General features: G+C 66.9%; 1 protein-coding gene across 2 annotated transcripts; it reads right to left on the bottom strand.

Moving 5' to 3' along the window:
- Window positions 1-988: 988 nt before the first annotated feature.
- Window positions 989-16,829, bottom strand: DUSP8 (dual specificity phosphatase 8). 2 transcript variants are annotated; one of them, XM_065938044.1, is made up of 7 exons: window positions 16,608-16,829; window positions 10,966-11,261; window positions 9,358-9,496; window positions 5,642-5,808; window positions 4,912-5,071; window positions 4,655-4,778; window positions 989-4,419 (listed from the first exon to the last, which is right to left on the bottom strand). In XM_065938044.1, the coding sequence occupies exons 2-7, from the start codon at window positions 11,152-11,154 to the stop codon at window positions 3,366-3,368; spliced, it is 1,833 nt and encodes a 610-aa protein (XP_065794116.1). In that variant the 5' UTR covers window positions 11,155-11,261; window positions 16,608-16,829; the 3' UTR covers window positions 989-3,365. The 2 variants fall into 2 exon arrangements, with proteins under 2 accessions (XP_065794116.1, XP_065794114.1); XM_065938042.1 differs by having other exon boundaries at window positions 10,924-11,261; window positions 16,608-16,827.
- Between the last annotated feature and the right edge of the window lie 230 nt (window positions 16,830-17,059).

Genomic DNA, 17,059 nt, shown 5'->3' with positions numbered 1-17,059 from the left:
CCCACACTTGCACAGACACAGGTCTGGCTGGTGTCACTGGTTAGGCTACCTGCCTGCTCAGAAAGCGGGGGAGGGTCCCCAGGATAGGCAGGTCAAACCGCCAGGAAGGGTCAGACCCCCCAGTGGAGACCTTGTGCCACATTAGCCAGAGGACGGCGGGGCAGAGGGCACAGATCTGCCGGGGACACTGCCTGGAGACTCCCGAGATGAGGTTCCCAGGAAATTCAGGGAGTGGTGCCTGGCACATCAGAAGCAGTCAGTACGTCGGGGCCGTTGTTATAGTAACGGCTGGGCAAACTTTGGAGGGAGCCAGGGGAGTCAGGTCCAGAATGTGTCCCAGGAGACACCGCGGGGATGCGCAGCGCTGCAGCGTGGGCGGAGGACGCTCGGCGGCCCCGGGGACACTGACCCTGCAGCCTGGCCTCCCGGGCAGGGAGGGAGCGAGGCCTGCAGGGGGCGCTGGCTCCAGGGAGAGGAGCCCCGGGGCTGGAGACGCACAGGGTGCTTCCCACCAGGTATCCTCCGGGCCTTGCACGTTCCGTAAGGAATTTAAACAGTGCCCTAAACGTAGATGCAGACGCTCTGTAGAGCTGGACCCCCATTTCTGTTGAAAAGGAAGAGCTGTTGTGTGGTAGGTACATGCGTGCACTCACATGGAGGTCTGCAGGGAGACGTGGAACTGCTCCCAGCAGTTTTCTGGAGAGGGGGGTGGGGGAGCTGAAGGCCGAAAACTGAGATTCCCTTTTATATAGTTCTACGTTATTTAAATTCTCAGTAGCTTGAAACAGCAACAAAAGGGCTGTTCTACATCCTACATCTGCCCCTCCCCGCTCCCGTCCCTGCCCCCTGGGTTTAGGGTTCTGGGTTCAGAGCCATGAGTCGGAGGCAGTCTGGCTTTCCAAGCCCCATACCCCCGCCTCCTGGCCCCAGGAAGCCCCTCCACACCACCTCCCACCAGCCTGAAGAAAGAGGCAGTCAGACGCATGGAGAAAACACCCATCTCAGGATTTATTACAACACGTTGTTTCCAAATACAAAAGAAGGGGACAGGACAGGGAGCAGAGAGCGGCCGCGCTGGGGGAGAGGGCGATGAGGAGGGGCGGGCAGGTGGGTGGGCAGCCCAGTCCAGAGGGACCGGGAGCCGTGCGGGGGGACCTGCCACCTCTCCTCCGCTGGACTTTCCAGCAAATAATAGGAGGGGGCCAGGTCCATTCTGGGGACCCCGTGCCAGGGCACTGGGCCAGCAGGAGAGGGGAGGGCCCTGGGGCCCCACTCCGCCCCCCCCCCCAAGGAGTGGGTGGGACTGACCAGGGAGGGGCTCTTGACGGGTGCCTCGTGCCCCCCCGCCACACGGAGAGAGGCTGGGCTGGGGGGCTGAGACAGGGACTTCTCCCTTCACAACGACTCACTTCAGCCAGTGTCTCAAGGGCAAAAGCCCCCCCCCCCCCCATGTGCCCCAGGCCAAAAGCCACAGGGCACCAGCAGCCTGGAGAAGGACGGAGAGAGGGGAACGGGCCGTGGGACCTGCCCCCAGGGTTGTGGGGCTCAACCAGTGGCCCCCACCACTGTCTCCGGGACAGCACAGGCGTGGGGCGCGGAGGGGGAACCAGTGCATCCTCCACACCCAGGGTCACCTCAGAAACCCAACGAGATAGACAGACAGGAGGCAGATTTACATAATCAATAATAATAATAATAATTAACCAATAATAATAAATACTTAAACCTCTAATCCATAGATTGCAAATACAACAATGATAGCTTATTTTCTTGGGGGAATGGGGTGGGGACAGAGGAACAGGAACAGGACTTTTGCTCAAAGGAGGTTTGACGGGACAGGAGCTGGGGTCAAAAGAACAAACAGAATAAACAGCTGGAGGGCAGCTGGGGGCAGGCAGCCTCCGCCCACCTGCCCAAGGACTCAGTCCTGCCCAGGCCACCCCTCCGGCCAAGCCTTGGCCCCTTCCCAAGGTGACCAGCATCCACTCCTGGATGCTGCAGGACATCCGAAGCTCGGGGTACACCCGCTCCTGCCGCCAAAAGCCTCGGGTCCCCTTTACCCCGATGGTGGGAGGTGAGGACAGCTGGGGCTTTCCTCCTGCCCTCACCCCCAGGCTGGCCCACCTGGGCCAAAAAGCTAACGGGGGTTGGGGACTGGCAACCTCGAATATACCAGGGAGACTTGGGAGGGGAGCGCTCCACAGGAGTGGGGTGTACGGGGTTTTTCTCCTCCGACAGCCCTATGGGGGCTGGCAGACATGGGGGACACCTCCAGCATCTGCTCACATGAGGGGTCTTTAGCTGGAGGGGGCTCTCCCAAGCGAAGGAAGGCGTCCACACCCACACCAACCCCCCCACCAGAGGCATGAGGTGCCTCCTCTGAGAGGCCCCTCGACCCGCAGAACAAGACCCTGAATCTATCGGCCCTCTGACCAGTGGAGCCAGTACTGGCTGGCCCAGCTATTTCCACTGCCCTCCAGGGGCCAAACTCCCCTTTTGTCGGCTCCCCACCTGGCAGCTGGCGCTGAGGGGGGCCCACAAAGTGGAGGAGAGGGTAGCAGCCTCCTCGGAACACGTGAAGCTGGACCCAGGCTCAGACGGGAGTGGAGGTGTTCCACCTCCACCCCTGCCCTGGGGTCCCACGTCCCCTCACACTCAGAGCCCCCTTCTCTGCACTGCCACCCTCTTCCGAACCCCACCCTGACCCCCCAGCACCTGGCAGGCAACAGGCTGGGGGGGTGGGTGGCAGAGGCGCCCTTGGTGGCACTGAAGCTTGGTGCCTGGAGGGGGCAGGGGGCTGTGAGCGCCTCCTGGGGTGGGGGGGCCCGGTTCCCAGGACACCCCCTCCCACCTATGGCTTTGGTGAGGAGCCAGGAGAGGAGCAGAGAAGGGAGGGGCAGGAGAGGACGCAGCAGGAGGGCAGGGAGGCTCTGCGGCTCAGTCTGCGGCAAAGGTTTTTTTATCCTTTTTTCCCCTTTTCTTATGTAAAAAGTGCACGAAAGCTCAGCAGCCTCTTTGCAATGGTCAGCAGTGTTTCCTGGGGGAGGGGGCGGGGAAACCCCAGGCCTGGCACCCCAGCTTGCAACTGAAGGTGGCCTCATATTGCTTAGAAACGTGGGTTTCAGTTTAAATACCAGACAGTAAAAATAGAGCTCCGAGGACCGCCCGCACTGTTGCCAAATCATTGCCAGAATGAACAGCTTAAATAAATAAAAAATTGAAATATTTACTTCTCGATAAAAATCGCAGTAAAACCATTTACCTTTCTTTGCATTATATATAATATATATTTATAGCGGGCCCAGCCGAGGGCAGCCAAGGGCTCGGGGCGCCGCGTCCCCGCGGAGAGGCCGCTCCGGCCGCGGTCAGGATACCTCGATGACCTCCACGCTGCCCGAGAAGCTGGCCTGCTTGCCCAGCGCGGCCAGCTCCTCGCCGCGCGCGCGCCCCTCCACCATGCCCTCCTCGAACTCCATTTGGCAGCTCCGGCGCTTAAACTGCGTCTCGGGGGCCGGCTCTTCGGGCCAGCCGGTCCTCGAGTCCCGGGCTTCGGGCCTCGCCGCCTCCCGCCGCCGCAGGTCGCCGCTGCCCACGCCTGGCCCCCCGGCCCGGCCGAAGGGCGTGAACTGCGCGCTGCCCGCGCCCTGCGCGCCCTCGGGGCTGCAGCACCAAGGCCCGTCAGGGGAGGGCGTGCCCGGGGAGTCGAGCGGCGGCGCCCAGCCCCCAGGGCCGGCCGGCTGGCCAGGGCCGGGCAGCCCGGGCGCCGACAGGGCCGAGAGGCCGTGCCGCGGAGTCTGCCGGGTGGCGTCGCCGAAGTTCAGGCCGAGGCCGTGAGCCGGGGAGCGCGCCGGGGAGCCGGCTGGGGGCCGGGGCCGCCGGCGGGGCCGGGGGCGCGGCTCGGGCGCCGCGTCCGGGCTGTCGGGGCTGGGGGAGGGAAGGCCCAACGTGCCCCCGGACGGGCTGTCCAGTTTGCAGAGCTTGGGGGCCTCTCCTGGGTCCAAGGGCCCGGGGTCATCGGGCCGCCGGCTCGGGGTGTAGGCCGACTTGATGTCCAGCGAGAAGGAGCGCTTGAGGCGGTTGGTGTCCTGGAGGCGGTCGGAGGAGAGGTGCAGGCCGCGCAGGCCCTGCTGCAGCGCGCTGGTGGCCGGGGCGGGGCCGGGGGTCTCCGTACCCCCAGTCTGTGCAGCCTCCCTGGAGGCGGCGGCCGCGGCGCTCCCGGTGGTGGCACTCTCTGAGGTAGGTGGTGGCGGCGGCGGCGGCAGTGGGGCGGCAGGGCCCGGCAGGGGCTCCGGGGTCCCGGGGTGGGACGTCCCGTCACCTTGCAGGGCGGCCAGCAGCTTCAGGCTGCGCTCGTACTCCAGCAGCTGGCCCAGAAAATTGAAGTTGGGCGAGATGGACGGGCGCCGGTCCTTCACGAACCTGGGGGAGAGCCGCGGGATGCAGGCAGGGCTCCGGTTGGGCCAGGCGCAGCTCCCCAGGCTCGCCCCCGCCCCCAGTGCCCACTCGGGGGCACCTAGCCGCTGGGCAAACCCCGGTGGGCCGGGGCTGGGCTCAGGCCCACTCCCTGGCCGTGAACCGTGGCTCCGCGGCAGAGCAGGTGGAGGGGGCGGGGCGAGGGTGGAGGGGCGGGGCGAGGGTGGAGGGGCGGGGCTACCTGTAGGCGTCGTCCGAGGACATCCCCATGGTCTTCATGATGTAGGCGATGGCGATGGTGGCAGAGCGGGAGATGCCGGCCAGACAGTGGACGATGACTTGGCAGCTGGACAACTTGGCTTTATCTGGGGGCAGGGGTCCACGTGAGGGCTGGGGCCCGCACAGCCCTTCCCTTCCCCCAGGTTTCTCCCACCCTCTCCCGCCTCCGGCCTTCCAGCCCTCCCCCGGCCTTGGGCGAGAGGGTGCCGGCCACCTCACCGATGAACTCGATGGACTTGTCCAGCCAGGGCAGCAGCTTTTCACAGTAGTTGTCATTGATGGGAATGCGCAGGAAACGGCTCTCGCAGATGAAGTCGGGCTTGGGGCAGGAGTTGCTGGCGTTGAGGACGTAGCTTATTCCGTTTTGGGTCATCAGATCCTGGGAGGGTAGGGAACAGGGTGGAAGCTGGTGCGGCTGGGCAGGAGGCTGAAAACGTATGCTCTGGAGGCGGGGCCGGTTCCTGGGGCCTTGGAATCTGGTTCCTGGAGCCCCCCCACCCTCCACTGCAGAGCTTGCAAGCCCCCAGCTAGGTGGAGAGGGGTGGGGGGCCCGCCCCTGTGAGGCCCGCCCACAGCCTGTGTGCAGCTCCCAGGAATTTTAAGGCTGTGCTGCCTGGGCGGTGCCTTTACCCTCTTTCCGCGTCACCATTTTTAAAACACGGGGTTCTTTCAGGGCTGGCCAGGGGCCCAGTGACATCAGCAGTCTGGCATGTAGGCTGCAGAGCCAAAGGGGCAGGGAGCCGCCTCACTGTCCAGCCCTGCCAGGCCCTACCTCCCCCCTGCTGCCCTGGTCCTGCCAGGACCTCTGGGGTCCTCCTGCGCCCCCAGCCTGTGAAGCCATAGGCAGGTTCACACCCAGGCGTATCTACCGCCACATCAACGGTCAGCTCCCAACCCACCTCCTCCAGCCCAGCCCAGGAGCGGCTCCAGGCTCCGGCTGCACACGCACCTTGTTCAGGACATCCTTCTGGGAGCCCAGGTAGAGGTGAGGCAGGATGCGGGTCAGGCCCACGCTCGGCACAGGGAGGCAAGGCTGGGAGAGGCTCATGGGAAGCAGGGTGGCAGGCTTGCCCTCGCAGAGGCCGGGGAAGCAGGAGGAGAAGGTGGCAAAGCCCCCTGTGGGCAGACGGATGAGACTCGTGTCAGGGGGTGGGCTGGCTGGGGAAGGAGAGCGGCCTGCCCTGCCTCCCCCTGCCCAGACCCCCAGCAAGCCCCCAGCTGGAGCACCTGATCTCGGTGCTGGTCCTGGAGGGCGCCAGGCTGGCACGCTCCCGTGACCTGCCCCTGGGTCCACATTCCTCCTCACGCCAGTCAGGGGCTGACCTCCCTCAGGACGCCGCTGTGATGCCCATAAAAGTGGAGGCCGCAAAAAATGACCAGGCAGCACGCGCGGGGACCAGGCATGGGCAGGTTCAGAGGCCAGAGGGGTCTTCACACCGTGACGTGGGGCCAGGATGGGCCTGCCCGCCTCTCCCCCAGGGCTGATGCAATCCCTCCAGTTGGCCGGGAGCCCCGGGCCAGGCTCGGATGCCAGGACAGAGAGGCAAGGGCTTCTGAGGGCCCCCCCCCCCGCCCCGGGCATGACATCACTCTCTGGAGCTGGCATAGCCCACAGGGGCATGTGCGCTCCATGGGCACATGGGTTACGCCTCCATTCCACCCAGCAGGGGACGACAGAGGAGCAGAGGCTGGACTGAGAGGGGAGCACTGGGGACCGGAGCACGCGGGCCACACGCTCTACATGTGGCCACTGTGTGTCCTGCCTGCTTGCCCGCGCGTGTGTGCTGGACCACACGTGGGCAGAAGGAGCCCCTCCGCTGGTCAGGAAGGGGCTGAGGGGGACCCACGGGCACACGTCTGACTCAGCGAGTGACCTTGGGCTTGGGTGTCCTGTCCTGCCTGCCCCAGACACTGCGCTGAGATCCATGGAATGGATAAGCAAACAACCAGGCCACGGCCGACCGTGCCCGCAGGAGGTAGAGGGGCGAGGCGGGGGCTGGCAGACGCAGCTGGGGCCAGACCTGGCTGATTCCTGAGGCCAGAGATGACTGGCGACCTTGCTCTTCACCCTGACCCAGCTCAGCGAAACCAGAGTGCCTGTCTCGTGCACTCCCGGTGCCCCTAACAAAGGCTGGACTTTGGGGGACCACGACCTCCAGGCTAGGGGCATGGAGGTATCAGCCTTGGAGGGGAGCCTGCTGCTGGACAGGGAGAAGCAGGTGGCAGTGGCACCAACACTGCCGCTCAGGTCCCCCCAGGGGAGCCTGGGCCGGGCCCCAGCTCACTGTCCAGAGCCAGGGATCCCTGGCTGCTGGGACTGGGGGACAGTGTCCTTGGGGGAGGGGCGGGGGGGCTGCACCATCTCTCTGAAGACCCTTCTCTGTCAGTTCCTTTCCTCTGCTCTCTCAGCAGCAAAGACAGGCAAGTGTGTGGGGTGGAGAATTCCACCAGGAACCCCCTCTTCCTGAGGAGGGGCAGAGATCTGCCAGCCTTTGCTGCAATTTCTGGAACCCCCAAGAACTCCCCCCAGGCAGAGTCAGGCAGCTTGGAGTGCTCCCGATAGACTCCAGTCCTCCCATGATTTCAGGACACCCCAGGGCCTGGGAACGGGTGGTAAGGAAGGGGCAGCATCCGTGCCAGCAGCCCTGGACCCTCTGTCTGCCACTCGCCTGGCGCAGCCCTCTCAGGACCTGGGGAGGCGCCCAGATCTCCCAAGGCTCTCCGGGGAAGCCTACTTCCATAGGGTGCCCCTGCCCCGGCCCCCCGCCCTCACCACCATGCCTTGCAGGTCAGGGGAAACGCGTGTCCCAGGAGGGACTCCCGGCCCCCTCTCTCACTGCGCACTGTGGTGCGGATGGGGCTCGGCCCTGGTTGAGGGGGGCGCGCCCGGGAGCCCCCGCTGCCCGCCGCAATCCCGGGTTGGGGCTGCACCTGCCCTCTGCGGGGCCGCAGTCTCAGGCCGGCGGGTCCGAGGGCGGCCCGCATTCCGCAGGGCCACGCGCTTAAAGCACCAGGCACGCTTTCCCATCCCCGCCAGGCGTCACGGCCAGCAGCCGAGCGGGAGGGGCGCAGCGTGGTCTGGGCACGGGCTCCGGATCCCGGCGCGGCCCGCTTCCACCGCCCGCTCCCGCAAAGCGCCCCGCCGTGGAGTTCCCTTCTCCCTGGCGCCCCTCTGCCCACCCACGGAGGGGGTCTGTCCCTCCTGCGGGCGTCTGCCCAGCCCGCGCCGTCTGCCTAGCTCACTGGGCCGACGGCCTGCCTCTGACCCCTCGGCCCTGCCCCAAGCCTGAGCCCTCCTCACAGGGTCATGGCTGCTCCCTGCCTTGGTCCTCAGAGAAACGGGGGGAACCCTCTAACCCTGGGGCGGGGCACCGCCAGGTCGCAGGGGACTCCCCCCTGGGGACTTCCCCTCCCCCACCGGCGACAGACCAGTAGGGGCTCTGCCCAGGCCAGGAGTAAGGGGGGGCGCCGCTCCGGGACCCTCTTCTCAAACGTCCCAGAGGGCCTCTGGTGTCACTTGTAGCAAGGGCACACACGCGTGTGCATGCACACACACGGGGCTCCCCGGGGGGCTGCGGGCAGACCGTGACACCTGTGAGAGTCCCCACTGCTCGGCCCACACAGCCCCAGGGCACATCAGCTGTGTCAGCTCTGCGCCTTCTGGTTCCCAGAGCGCACACACATGCGCGCGAGCGCGTGCGCGCGCACGCACACACACACACACACACACACACACACACACACACACCACCCCCCCCCAATCCACACATGGAGGGCACAGCACATGCTCACGGGACCCCTCCTCTGACGGGTCTGCCCGGAGCCCCGGCTCCCGCAGCTGGAAGAGCAGGCTGCAGCCCCTCTCCTCACAGCAGGGCCGGCCTAGTGCCCCCACGTCCGGCATGCTCAGCAGGTGCTCCGGGCGGGTGTCAGAATGAAGAGAGGCACCCTAGCAGCCGTGTGATGGTGGGGGTGACGCTGGTGTGGGCCCTCCCCCGACCCCCTTCTGCTGTAGCCCAGGGCACCCAGGCAGGGAGGACGTACATCCCGGAGGACAGGCCCTGGGCCACCTGGGGAGGGGGCTGGCCAGCCTGATCTGGAGGAATGGAAGACCGGCGGGGACCTCCACCGGCTGGGCAGAGAGCGGTGGTGATCAAGCAGGCTGCTAGGCTCCCTGTGCCAGCTGGAGCATTCAGAGGACCCCTCTCAGTGGGGGACCAATTCCAGCTCAGACTGGGGTTTCCCCAGGGTGGGGCCTATGCCTCCTCCCTCAGACAGTGTGCGTGTGTGTACGTGTGTATGTGCGCACGTGTGTGCAAGGGGGGCAGCTTCCAAGGCACACCAGGTCTTTGCCTAGATCCCTCCCCACCGCCCCTGCCTCAGGCCTATGTCAGGGTTTCCCACTGTCCATGTCTCACCTGCTAGTGGTGGGCCTGGGCCCACACTGGAGGGGGGATCTGAAGTGTGGGGGCCCGGGGGAGGGGGTCGGCAGAGTCCCTGAGAACTCAGAGCTCCAGAGCTTTGCCCCTACTGCCCCAGCAGACTCTGGGCTCTGGGCTTAGAGAGGAGAGCAGAGGCCAATCTGGAATGTGACCCTTTTGGACAGCGGCACCCCCCGCCGCACGCCCTACTGCCAGCCGGGGAGAGGGGCTCTCAGGAAGGCACCTGTGAGGATGGCCACGCTGTCGAAGCAGCCGTCAAGCTTGCTGAGCAGGATGGACAGGAAGCTGTCTGCGGCCAGCACGCTGGCGTCCCGGGTGCTCTGGTCGTAGACCACCACGTCCTGAGGCTCCGCGGCCTCCACCTGGGCAGAGGGCAGAGGTCAGAGGGGCCAGGCACCCACCAGTCGCCGTATCCCCTGCTGCCTCCACTGCTGCTGGTCAGGCGGTGGAAAGGGGGGCCCTGTCCCTGCGGTGCCTCGAGGGCAGGGAGGGAGGGCGCCCAGCCGCGTGTACACCTGGACAGCTGTGAACCTGCAGCCACAGGGCAGCCCCCCCCCGGAGCAGGGAGGGGCGGGGGACACACCCCCCAAGGGCCTGGCCCCTGTGGAGGAGACGCGGGACAGGCGTGAGTTCCCGGAAGGTGCACACGGGCGCCCTGACCTCTGGGGCACAGGGAGGCCGGGCTGGCTCCTGGGGAGGCCGAGGGCCCCAGGAGGCTCACTTCGGGGATTCTGAAGGCTGGGTGGAGGGACCTCTGGGTCTGGCTCTCCCACCGTCCCTGGCCAGTGATAGGGCCACCGGGGGCTGCAGCAGGCCCTCCTCGCCCCCAGCCATCCCGGCAGCAGCAGTGGAAAGCTGAAGCCCACCAGCCCTCCCCTCTCTGCTGCCAGCCGGGGCGGGGGTGGGGGCCCAGATGTGCAGCCGCTGGGCTCGGAGCAGCTGGTGGCCCGCCCGCAGCACACTCAGCCCTTAAGCCTGCTGAGCTGCCGGCCCTGGGCCGATGATGTCACCGACAGCCAATGGGAGAGTATTCTGGCGGAACGCTTGCTGGGGGTTATTCATCACCGGATTCCCCTCCCTGGAGGCCGCAGGGGACTCCCGTCTGGCTCCTGCTCAGGGCAGGGCTGGTGACCAAGACCCCTCCCTGAGCCTCTGGGCCGCCGGGCGAGCCACACCTCCCCCACATGGCCTTCCGGGGTCACAGTCCAACGTGGGCTCGATGCCCCTGGGGAACAGAGACAACTGTTGACTGCAGGTGACCAGAGACGGCCTTGTGGGTCTCAGAGAGGATTCCTGGTCCTCAAGACTCCAGGGGGGAGAGACCGGGGGCTGGATGCCCTGTGTCTGTGTGAGCCCCCCAGCCGCCCGTCCAGTCCTCCCGAGTCCTCAGGGTGGTCAGAGTGGGCCTGGCCGCCTGCCCCTTGCTGCCTGTCTGTCTCCCATGTCCCTCACCCCCATCCGCATCCCGTGCGCGGCCACATCGCACGGCTGGGCCCTGCATGGAGGCCTCCGTGTGGGGCTGAGTGGGGACCTGGGCAGGGTCAGTGGCTGCGGGGAGGGCAGGAAGCCGGTAGGAGGGCGTTGAGTCTGTCAGCAGAGGGTCGCCCTGGGGAGAAGCGCTCTTGTAGTCCTCAGGTGGAGCCTGAGGTCCACAGGTGGAGAGGGGCGCTGCCCGCCAATGGCTCGGAATCTGACCTCGAGGAGCACAGGGCAGCTTCAAGGGCAGGAAGAGGGAAGGCTGCCCAGCCCTGGCTCCCGGAGGGCCCGGAGCGGCGGGCAGGCCGAGTACCTGGCTGCGGGCGGCAGGCTGGATCAGCTCAGCGATGGTCACCTTGTCCTGCTGCAGCCGCCGCTTCACCAGCTTGGAGCAGCAGATGTTGACGGAGCTGAGCACGTGCCAGCTATTGTACTCCACGAAGGAGCGGCTGTCGATGACCAGCGGGCCCCCGGGCCCGCCCCGCAGCAGGCTGGCCAGCCTCTTGGCGTCCATCACCTTCCGTGGGAGCCGGTCCCCGGCCATGGCGTGGCAGTGGGCAGTGGGGAGGGGCGACCCCGGGAGTGGGCAGGGGCAGCTCCAATGGCCTGAGTCTGGCCTAGGGTTTGGAGTGCCCGGGCATGGCGCCAGACCTGCAGGGAGAGGCGGACGGTCAGAGGTGCCGCGGGCTCCCGGGGCCTCAGAGGGGCTGGCGCATCTGGGGCTGATATGTGCCCGCGGGGAGGGCTCTCGCCCCTGGGGCTCCTTCGTGGAGGAGCTCCCTAACCCCGCTGCTCTCCCATGGAGTCTGTGACCCCGGGAAGGGTGCTCGGGAGTGGCCTCTCCAGTCCTGCACCCCACAGGTCACAGCACCAGCCTCTCAGCAGGACGTGGCAAGGTGAGTGGGGACCACAGAAGGCATGGCCATGGGACTCAGGCAGGACGAGGCCCAAGGGTTCCTCCCCCGGGCCCAGGACCCCCGGACACTAACCCCTCCCAGAGCACCCCCTTCTGCTTGTCCCGTCGTGGGGACGCAGGTCTCTCCCTGCCGCCCGACCCCTCCTGCCCACTGGCTCCATAAGCCGATCATCCGGACGGGGTGGAGGGCGGGGCGCCGAATGGCCGGGAGCTCGGCGTCCCAGTTCTGCAGGTCAGGGTTCAGGCGCACGGGGGGCCAGCCTCCTTCTCCTACAGGGCTGGGTCACACACTTATGGAACGGGGGAGACAGCAGAGCGGGGCACCCCAGACACAGCAGTGCCCTGGGGTCGAGGGGGCCCCTTTGGGGGCCTGGTGGGTCCAAGGATTGCGATGCGGTGGGGGGCACCCAAGGACAGGGGTCAGCGGTGAGTGTGGGTGACTGTGTGTAGGACCCTCGGGCTCAGGGGTGCCTGGAGGGAGTGGGAGGTGGGTGGGATGTGAGGCGCCAGAGTCTGGGCGGAAACCCCTCTGATTTGGTGCCAAGCCTCTGCCACCACTGGCCCACCTGCCAGGACTGGCCTTTCTCAGCGCCCCCCACCTCCCAGGCCTCACAGCGCCCAGGGAGGCATGCATCTTCAGGATGTTGCTCGAAAGCTGGGGAAACTGAGGCTCGGGGGAGGGGTGGGATCAACCCAAGGTCACATCAAGGACACTGGACAGAACCAGGCCCACGGCTGCCCTGTTCACCCGGGGTCTTTCCTCTGCCAGCTTGGGGGCGGGGAGGCTGCGAGACGGACTCCGCCGCCGGCCCAGTGAGTGAACTCCCTCGGTAAGCCCCCAGGCTGCAGCCACAGAAGGTGCTGGGGTGCGGCACTTGGGGGCGCCTCACCTTTCAGGCAGCACTGACGGCCCTGGGCACAGGGACCACCGTCTCTGAGCTTCCAGGCTGGCAAGGGGGTGGCAGAGGTCACAGGGGAGCAGGTGCAAGGCAGGTGGGGACCGGCCCGCCTGGCATGGGCAGCCCACGGCTGGGCCAGGCCCTGCACAGCGCAGGGGCCTCGGGGTCCTGCTCACAGGCGCTGCTCCTCCAGCGCTTGGGCGCCTGGATGGTGGGGGCAGGGCCTGGGCTGCAGACGGGGCCCTGCCCTCCCGAGGGCCATGCCAAGACGGTGGTTCTGCCTGCTGAGGGGCCCTGCCTGCTCTGAGGCCTCTGTCTGCATGTCCAGGGGTCCCCAACTCGACTCCTGTGCGAGCGGTTTTGAGAAGCTTTTCCTGAGTTCTTGACTGACTCCCATCAAGGATGGGACAGGCCCCGCCTCCAGGCCCCCCGCCCCTGACCTACCTGGGCAGAGCCTCCCACTGTGGGGTGTGGGACCCGCGTCCAGGTCAGAGGCTCAGGACCCCGACCAGGAGGCCGTGGGCTGGGGACACCATGGGCAGAGCATCCTCCCACAGGGGGTGGTGGGGCGGCAGAGGAGGCCTTTGCTGCTCTGCGTCCGGCATGCTGGCCCCTGCCCTCCGGTCCTTACATGGCCGGACAAGTGTGGAGGGGTGCCCACTGCACAGAGGGAAAAGGAGCCTGGCGGAGGGGCCGGGAGGCGAGGCCCGAGACCCATGGGGGGGGGGGCGCTGGAGGGGTGGAGGGCTGGATCCTGTGGTCTACCTGGTACCTGGTCCCCACCCTGGGCTCCTGAGGAGCCTCCGGCTTGGCCCTATTAACCACTGTAGTATTGTTATTCGCAGCTGAGGGGGACTCATTAGCAAGTTGGCACCTCCATTGTTGCCATGGCAACAGCAGGGGTGCCAGGCAACCGCTGCTTCTGCGGCAGCGGGTGGAGCTGCAGAGCCAGGTCCTCTCCTCACCCGCTCCCTGCGACCGCCCTCAGGTGTCCATCCCAGCCCGGCCAGCCCGCCCTCACCCACCCCACCCGGTCCTGACCCTCCTGTCACCTCCGACAGGCACAGGCTCACTCTCCCTTCCTGGGCAAGACCCCCTGCACCGTGTCGGCCCCCTGGGCGGGCACCTGGCCCCCAGGCCCTCCTTGGGCAGACCCCTCACCTCCCCAGCTGCAACAGTCAGACCAGGGCACAGAGCTGGGCAGAGCAGGGAGGGGGGAGATGCTGCAATAGGCCAGGGGCGCAGAGGAAACAGACATGGGAGGGGCTTGGGCCTCCCCGCTTTTAAGGACCCTCTGCACGCTCAGTTGAGACCCCTCCCCTGGCGAGGGAGTACCCAGAGCCTAGGTCAGCTGGGAGCCTGAGTCAGCCCCACCAGAGGGCGGCAGCCGAGGAGACAGTGGGTCCCAGGCCAGAAGCAGGAGGAGCCCCTACCCTCCCTGCCTGCCCCTGGGAGGCCACCGGCACCGCCTCCCCACTTTCCTGGGGGAGGCTGGGTACATGGCACCGCCTGGCCCTCATGTGAAATACAGGCTGGACACAGCCCTTTGCATACTGGCCATGCTCAGGGCTCGGCACATACCCCGTTCCCACAACTCATCCCAGCCCTGCGTGCCATGATTCACATGACAATGTGTGTGCGCGTTCATGTGGTCGCTGCACGCATGCGTCCTCACCTTCTGCACGCGAGTGCCCTGAGATCCCAGCACGCCCCAGCCCCAGAGGCAACCACAGCCTCTCCTCACCAGCTCCCATGGCCTCCAAGAGGGACATCCTTGTCCCTCAGCACGTGTACAACCAGAAAACTCCAAACTAGGGGCATCCTCACCTGGGCACTTTGTGCTCAGCATCGGGGGGATGCGGGACCCCCAGAGACAGGCGGGCAGAGACTGTGACCACCACTCAGCGTGGCTCCAGCCTGGCAGAGCCCGGCCACAAAGGCAGGCCTCAGGCAGAGCTGGCGGCAGATGGACCCCGGGTGCTGGGTGTCTGGCTCCCTCTGACCCTGGGGCAGGCTTGGAGGCAGAAACTGGTACCCTCAGGAAGCCAGGAGAGAGGCTGGCAGGGGGTGACCTCTCACAGGCAGGGGGCCCACGTGCTCACCTGGTTTGCTCTCTGCACGCCCCCCCCCCCCCCCCCCCCGGCCAGCTCTCTGAGATGACTGGCATAGGACCCAAGCTGCGTCCACCCTGTCCTGGCTGTTCTTGGCAAGGCCAGGCAGAGCCAGCCTGACCTGGGGAGGGTATGGACTTGGGAGACAGTGGGGTGGGGATCTACCCTCAGTGCCCAGGGGTTGGGGCTGAACTGGGACGGAGGGCTTGGCACAAGGGTCCTCGGGGAGGCAGGCTCAGGACGCACCAGTCTCAGCCTCCTCTGCTCCTGCCTGGCTGGTTTTAGCTCCGCTGATCTGCAGGACTTCACTAGGCACCCCTCCACCATGCTACCTGCCGGGGCCAGCGCCTACGGGTCACTGCTGAGGGTTCAGGCAGAGGGGGCCTCTGCCTGCGTGTTCCGACAGTCAGCCCGAGCCTTATCACTCCTGCTATGGGCTCGCCCCTTCCTCTCCTCTCCCTGGGAGCTGGACATCTAGGAGACAGGCAGACAACCTTCGCTTCTTCCAACCCCGGCCCATGACCCCCCCGAGCTCTCTGTCTGGTTGCAGGTTCTGGGCCTCAAGGTCAGCTTCAGCCTAGAGGAGAGGTAATGCTGGGAAGGGTCCTGGTGCAGAAAGGGGCTTCAAACATCTTTCTGCATCTCTGTGCCTGGAACGCGCCCTTTCCAGAGGCAACCTCTGGGACCCAGGAAGCTTCCCAAGGGCAGCAGGGGACTAGAACCTGCCTAGCAACTCTCCCAGGGCCCTAGGCTGACTACAGCAGGAGGTATTTCAGTTAGACTTCAGGACGAACTCCGGGTCCCTGGTCACATGACCTGGCTATCTTTGGCAGATGCTTATCAACCATCTGAGGAGCAAATGCCAGGGACACCTGCCCTCCTGGGGCAGGACAGGGTTGCTGGATGCTCCCTGCACTCCCTGGGCTGCCGTGGGAGCAAGGAGGACTCGGGAGATGCTGGGGACGGACAGTCTCTCAGACCTCCACAGACCCCCAGGAGCAGAGCGCACAAAAGGGAAGAACCTTCTGCCCCTACACCAAGCTGCACAAGAAAACTGCAGACTGCACACTCCATCCGCCACCTTTCTCCTCCACCTACGGAGGCCGCCCACCCCCACCCATCACCGCGGTGCCCAGGCCCCAGCGCTCCCCCTTGTAAGGTCAGTACATTTTTTGCAGCAGGAAATCAGAGGGTAGATTCTCCCAGAAGGGATGACCTCGTGCGGGCTGGGCCCATTTCTGCCCCTTCTCCTCCAGGTCAGACTACTACATACCCCTCACCCCAAGGTGGGCGCACAGGCTGAAGGAGGCTGGTTGCACTCAGCCTGGCAGTGCCAGCCCCTCCCCCAGCACCCGCCGCGTCTGCAGCAGGCTGGCGGCTGGCCTTTATTCCGCAGAGGCCAGCTGAGCTCCCCGAGGTGGGGGTGCCCATCGCAGCCTGGCAAGACAGGGGAGAAGGCCAGACACGGAGCGAGCCTCTCCTGAGGCTGCCACCCGCCAAACGCCCTCAGCTCCTACGGCCCAGGGCGCCGCATCTCCGCGCCCGGTGCTGGAAAGGACGAACCTCTCCAATTCTGGTCCCTGTTGGGGGGCTTTTCGGGGGACACATGGAGCTCAGATAGATCCACGCTCGATTTTAATGGTCGTCCTCGTCCTTAATTCATGCCCCTCCCCCAGCCAAAATAAGAAAGAATTGCGCGTAGAAAGGCTGCGAAGCGGCGGCCAGTGTGTGCCGGGCCGGGGTCCGCGGGGCGCCGCGGGAAGCTGGGGAAGGACTTCTTGGTCGGGTCCGCGGCGCTCCTGAGGGCCGATGGGGGCTGCTCACCTCCAGGCCATCTCCTCTTTCCCGTGACCGCCCCGCGCAGACCCCCGAGCGCTCTCGATGCAGCGCCCGCCCGGCCGAGCCGGGCGCTCGGGCCGCGCGCCGATGAGCACCGAGCCCCCCGGCGCCCCGCGCGTACCCCCAGCCCCCGGCGCCTCGCGCGTCTCTCCCAGGCCCCCGGCGCCCAGCGCGCCCCCCCGGCCTCGCCGGCGCCTCGCGCGTCCCCCAGCCCCACCGGCGCCCCGCTCACCTCGCTCTCGCTCGCCTCAGGGCGGCACCCGGGACCCGCGCTGCGCTCAGCGCGCCCGCTCCGCCGCGCAGCCCATGGGCCCGGCGGTGGCCCGCGCAGCCGGGGCCGGGGGAGCGCGCGGGTCGCCGCCGTCGCCGCCGCCGCGGGGAGCGCTCGCACGGGCCCGAGCGCGCGCACTGCGGGCGGGCACGCGCGCATCCCACCCCGCGGCTCGGCGGGCGCGGCCGGGGCTGCTCCGGCTCCGGCTCGGGCTCGGGGTCCGGCGTCCGGCGGGGCGGGGGGCGGGGGCCGCGGAGCCGGCTTGGCCGCCGCGCTCGGCCGCGAGTGACAGGCCTGGGGCGGAGGGCGGGGCCGCCGGCGGGGATGAGGTCATGCCGAGCGAAAAAAGCCCCTGACGTCACCTGCAGCCAATCAGCGCGCGCGGCTCGGGGGCAGGTGACGTCAGCCAGCGC

This window comes from Muntiacus reevesi, chromosome 5 (genome assembly GCF_963930625.1).
Source record: "Muntiacus reevesi chromosome 5, mMunRee1.1, whole genome shotgun sequence".
Taxonomy (NCBI): Eukaryota; Metazoa; Chordata; class Mammalia; order Artiodactyla; family Cervidae; genus Muntiacus; species Muntiacus reevesi.
Note: the sequence above shows the minus strand (reverse complement) of the source record. Positions and strands in the feature narration are given on the sequence as shown.

Coding starts and splice junctions, on each gene's coding strand:
- DUSP8 (XM_065938042.1), bottom strand. CDS start 11,154: ATGGCCGGGGACCGGCTCCCACGGAAGGTGATGGACGCCAAGAGGCTG. Junction 5,809..9,357: donor CAGCGTGGCCATCCTCACAG/GTGCCTTCCTGA, acceptor GTCTGCCCACAG/GGGGCTTTGCCACCTTCTCC. Junction 4,779..4,911: donor CAAGTCCATCGAGTTCATCG/GTGAGGTGGCCG, acceptor CCCTGCCCCCAG/ATAAAGCCAAGTTGTCCAGC.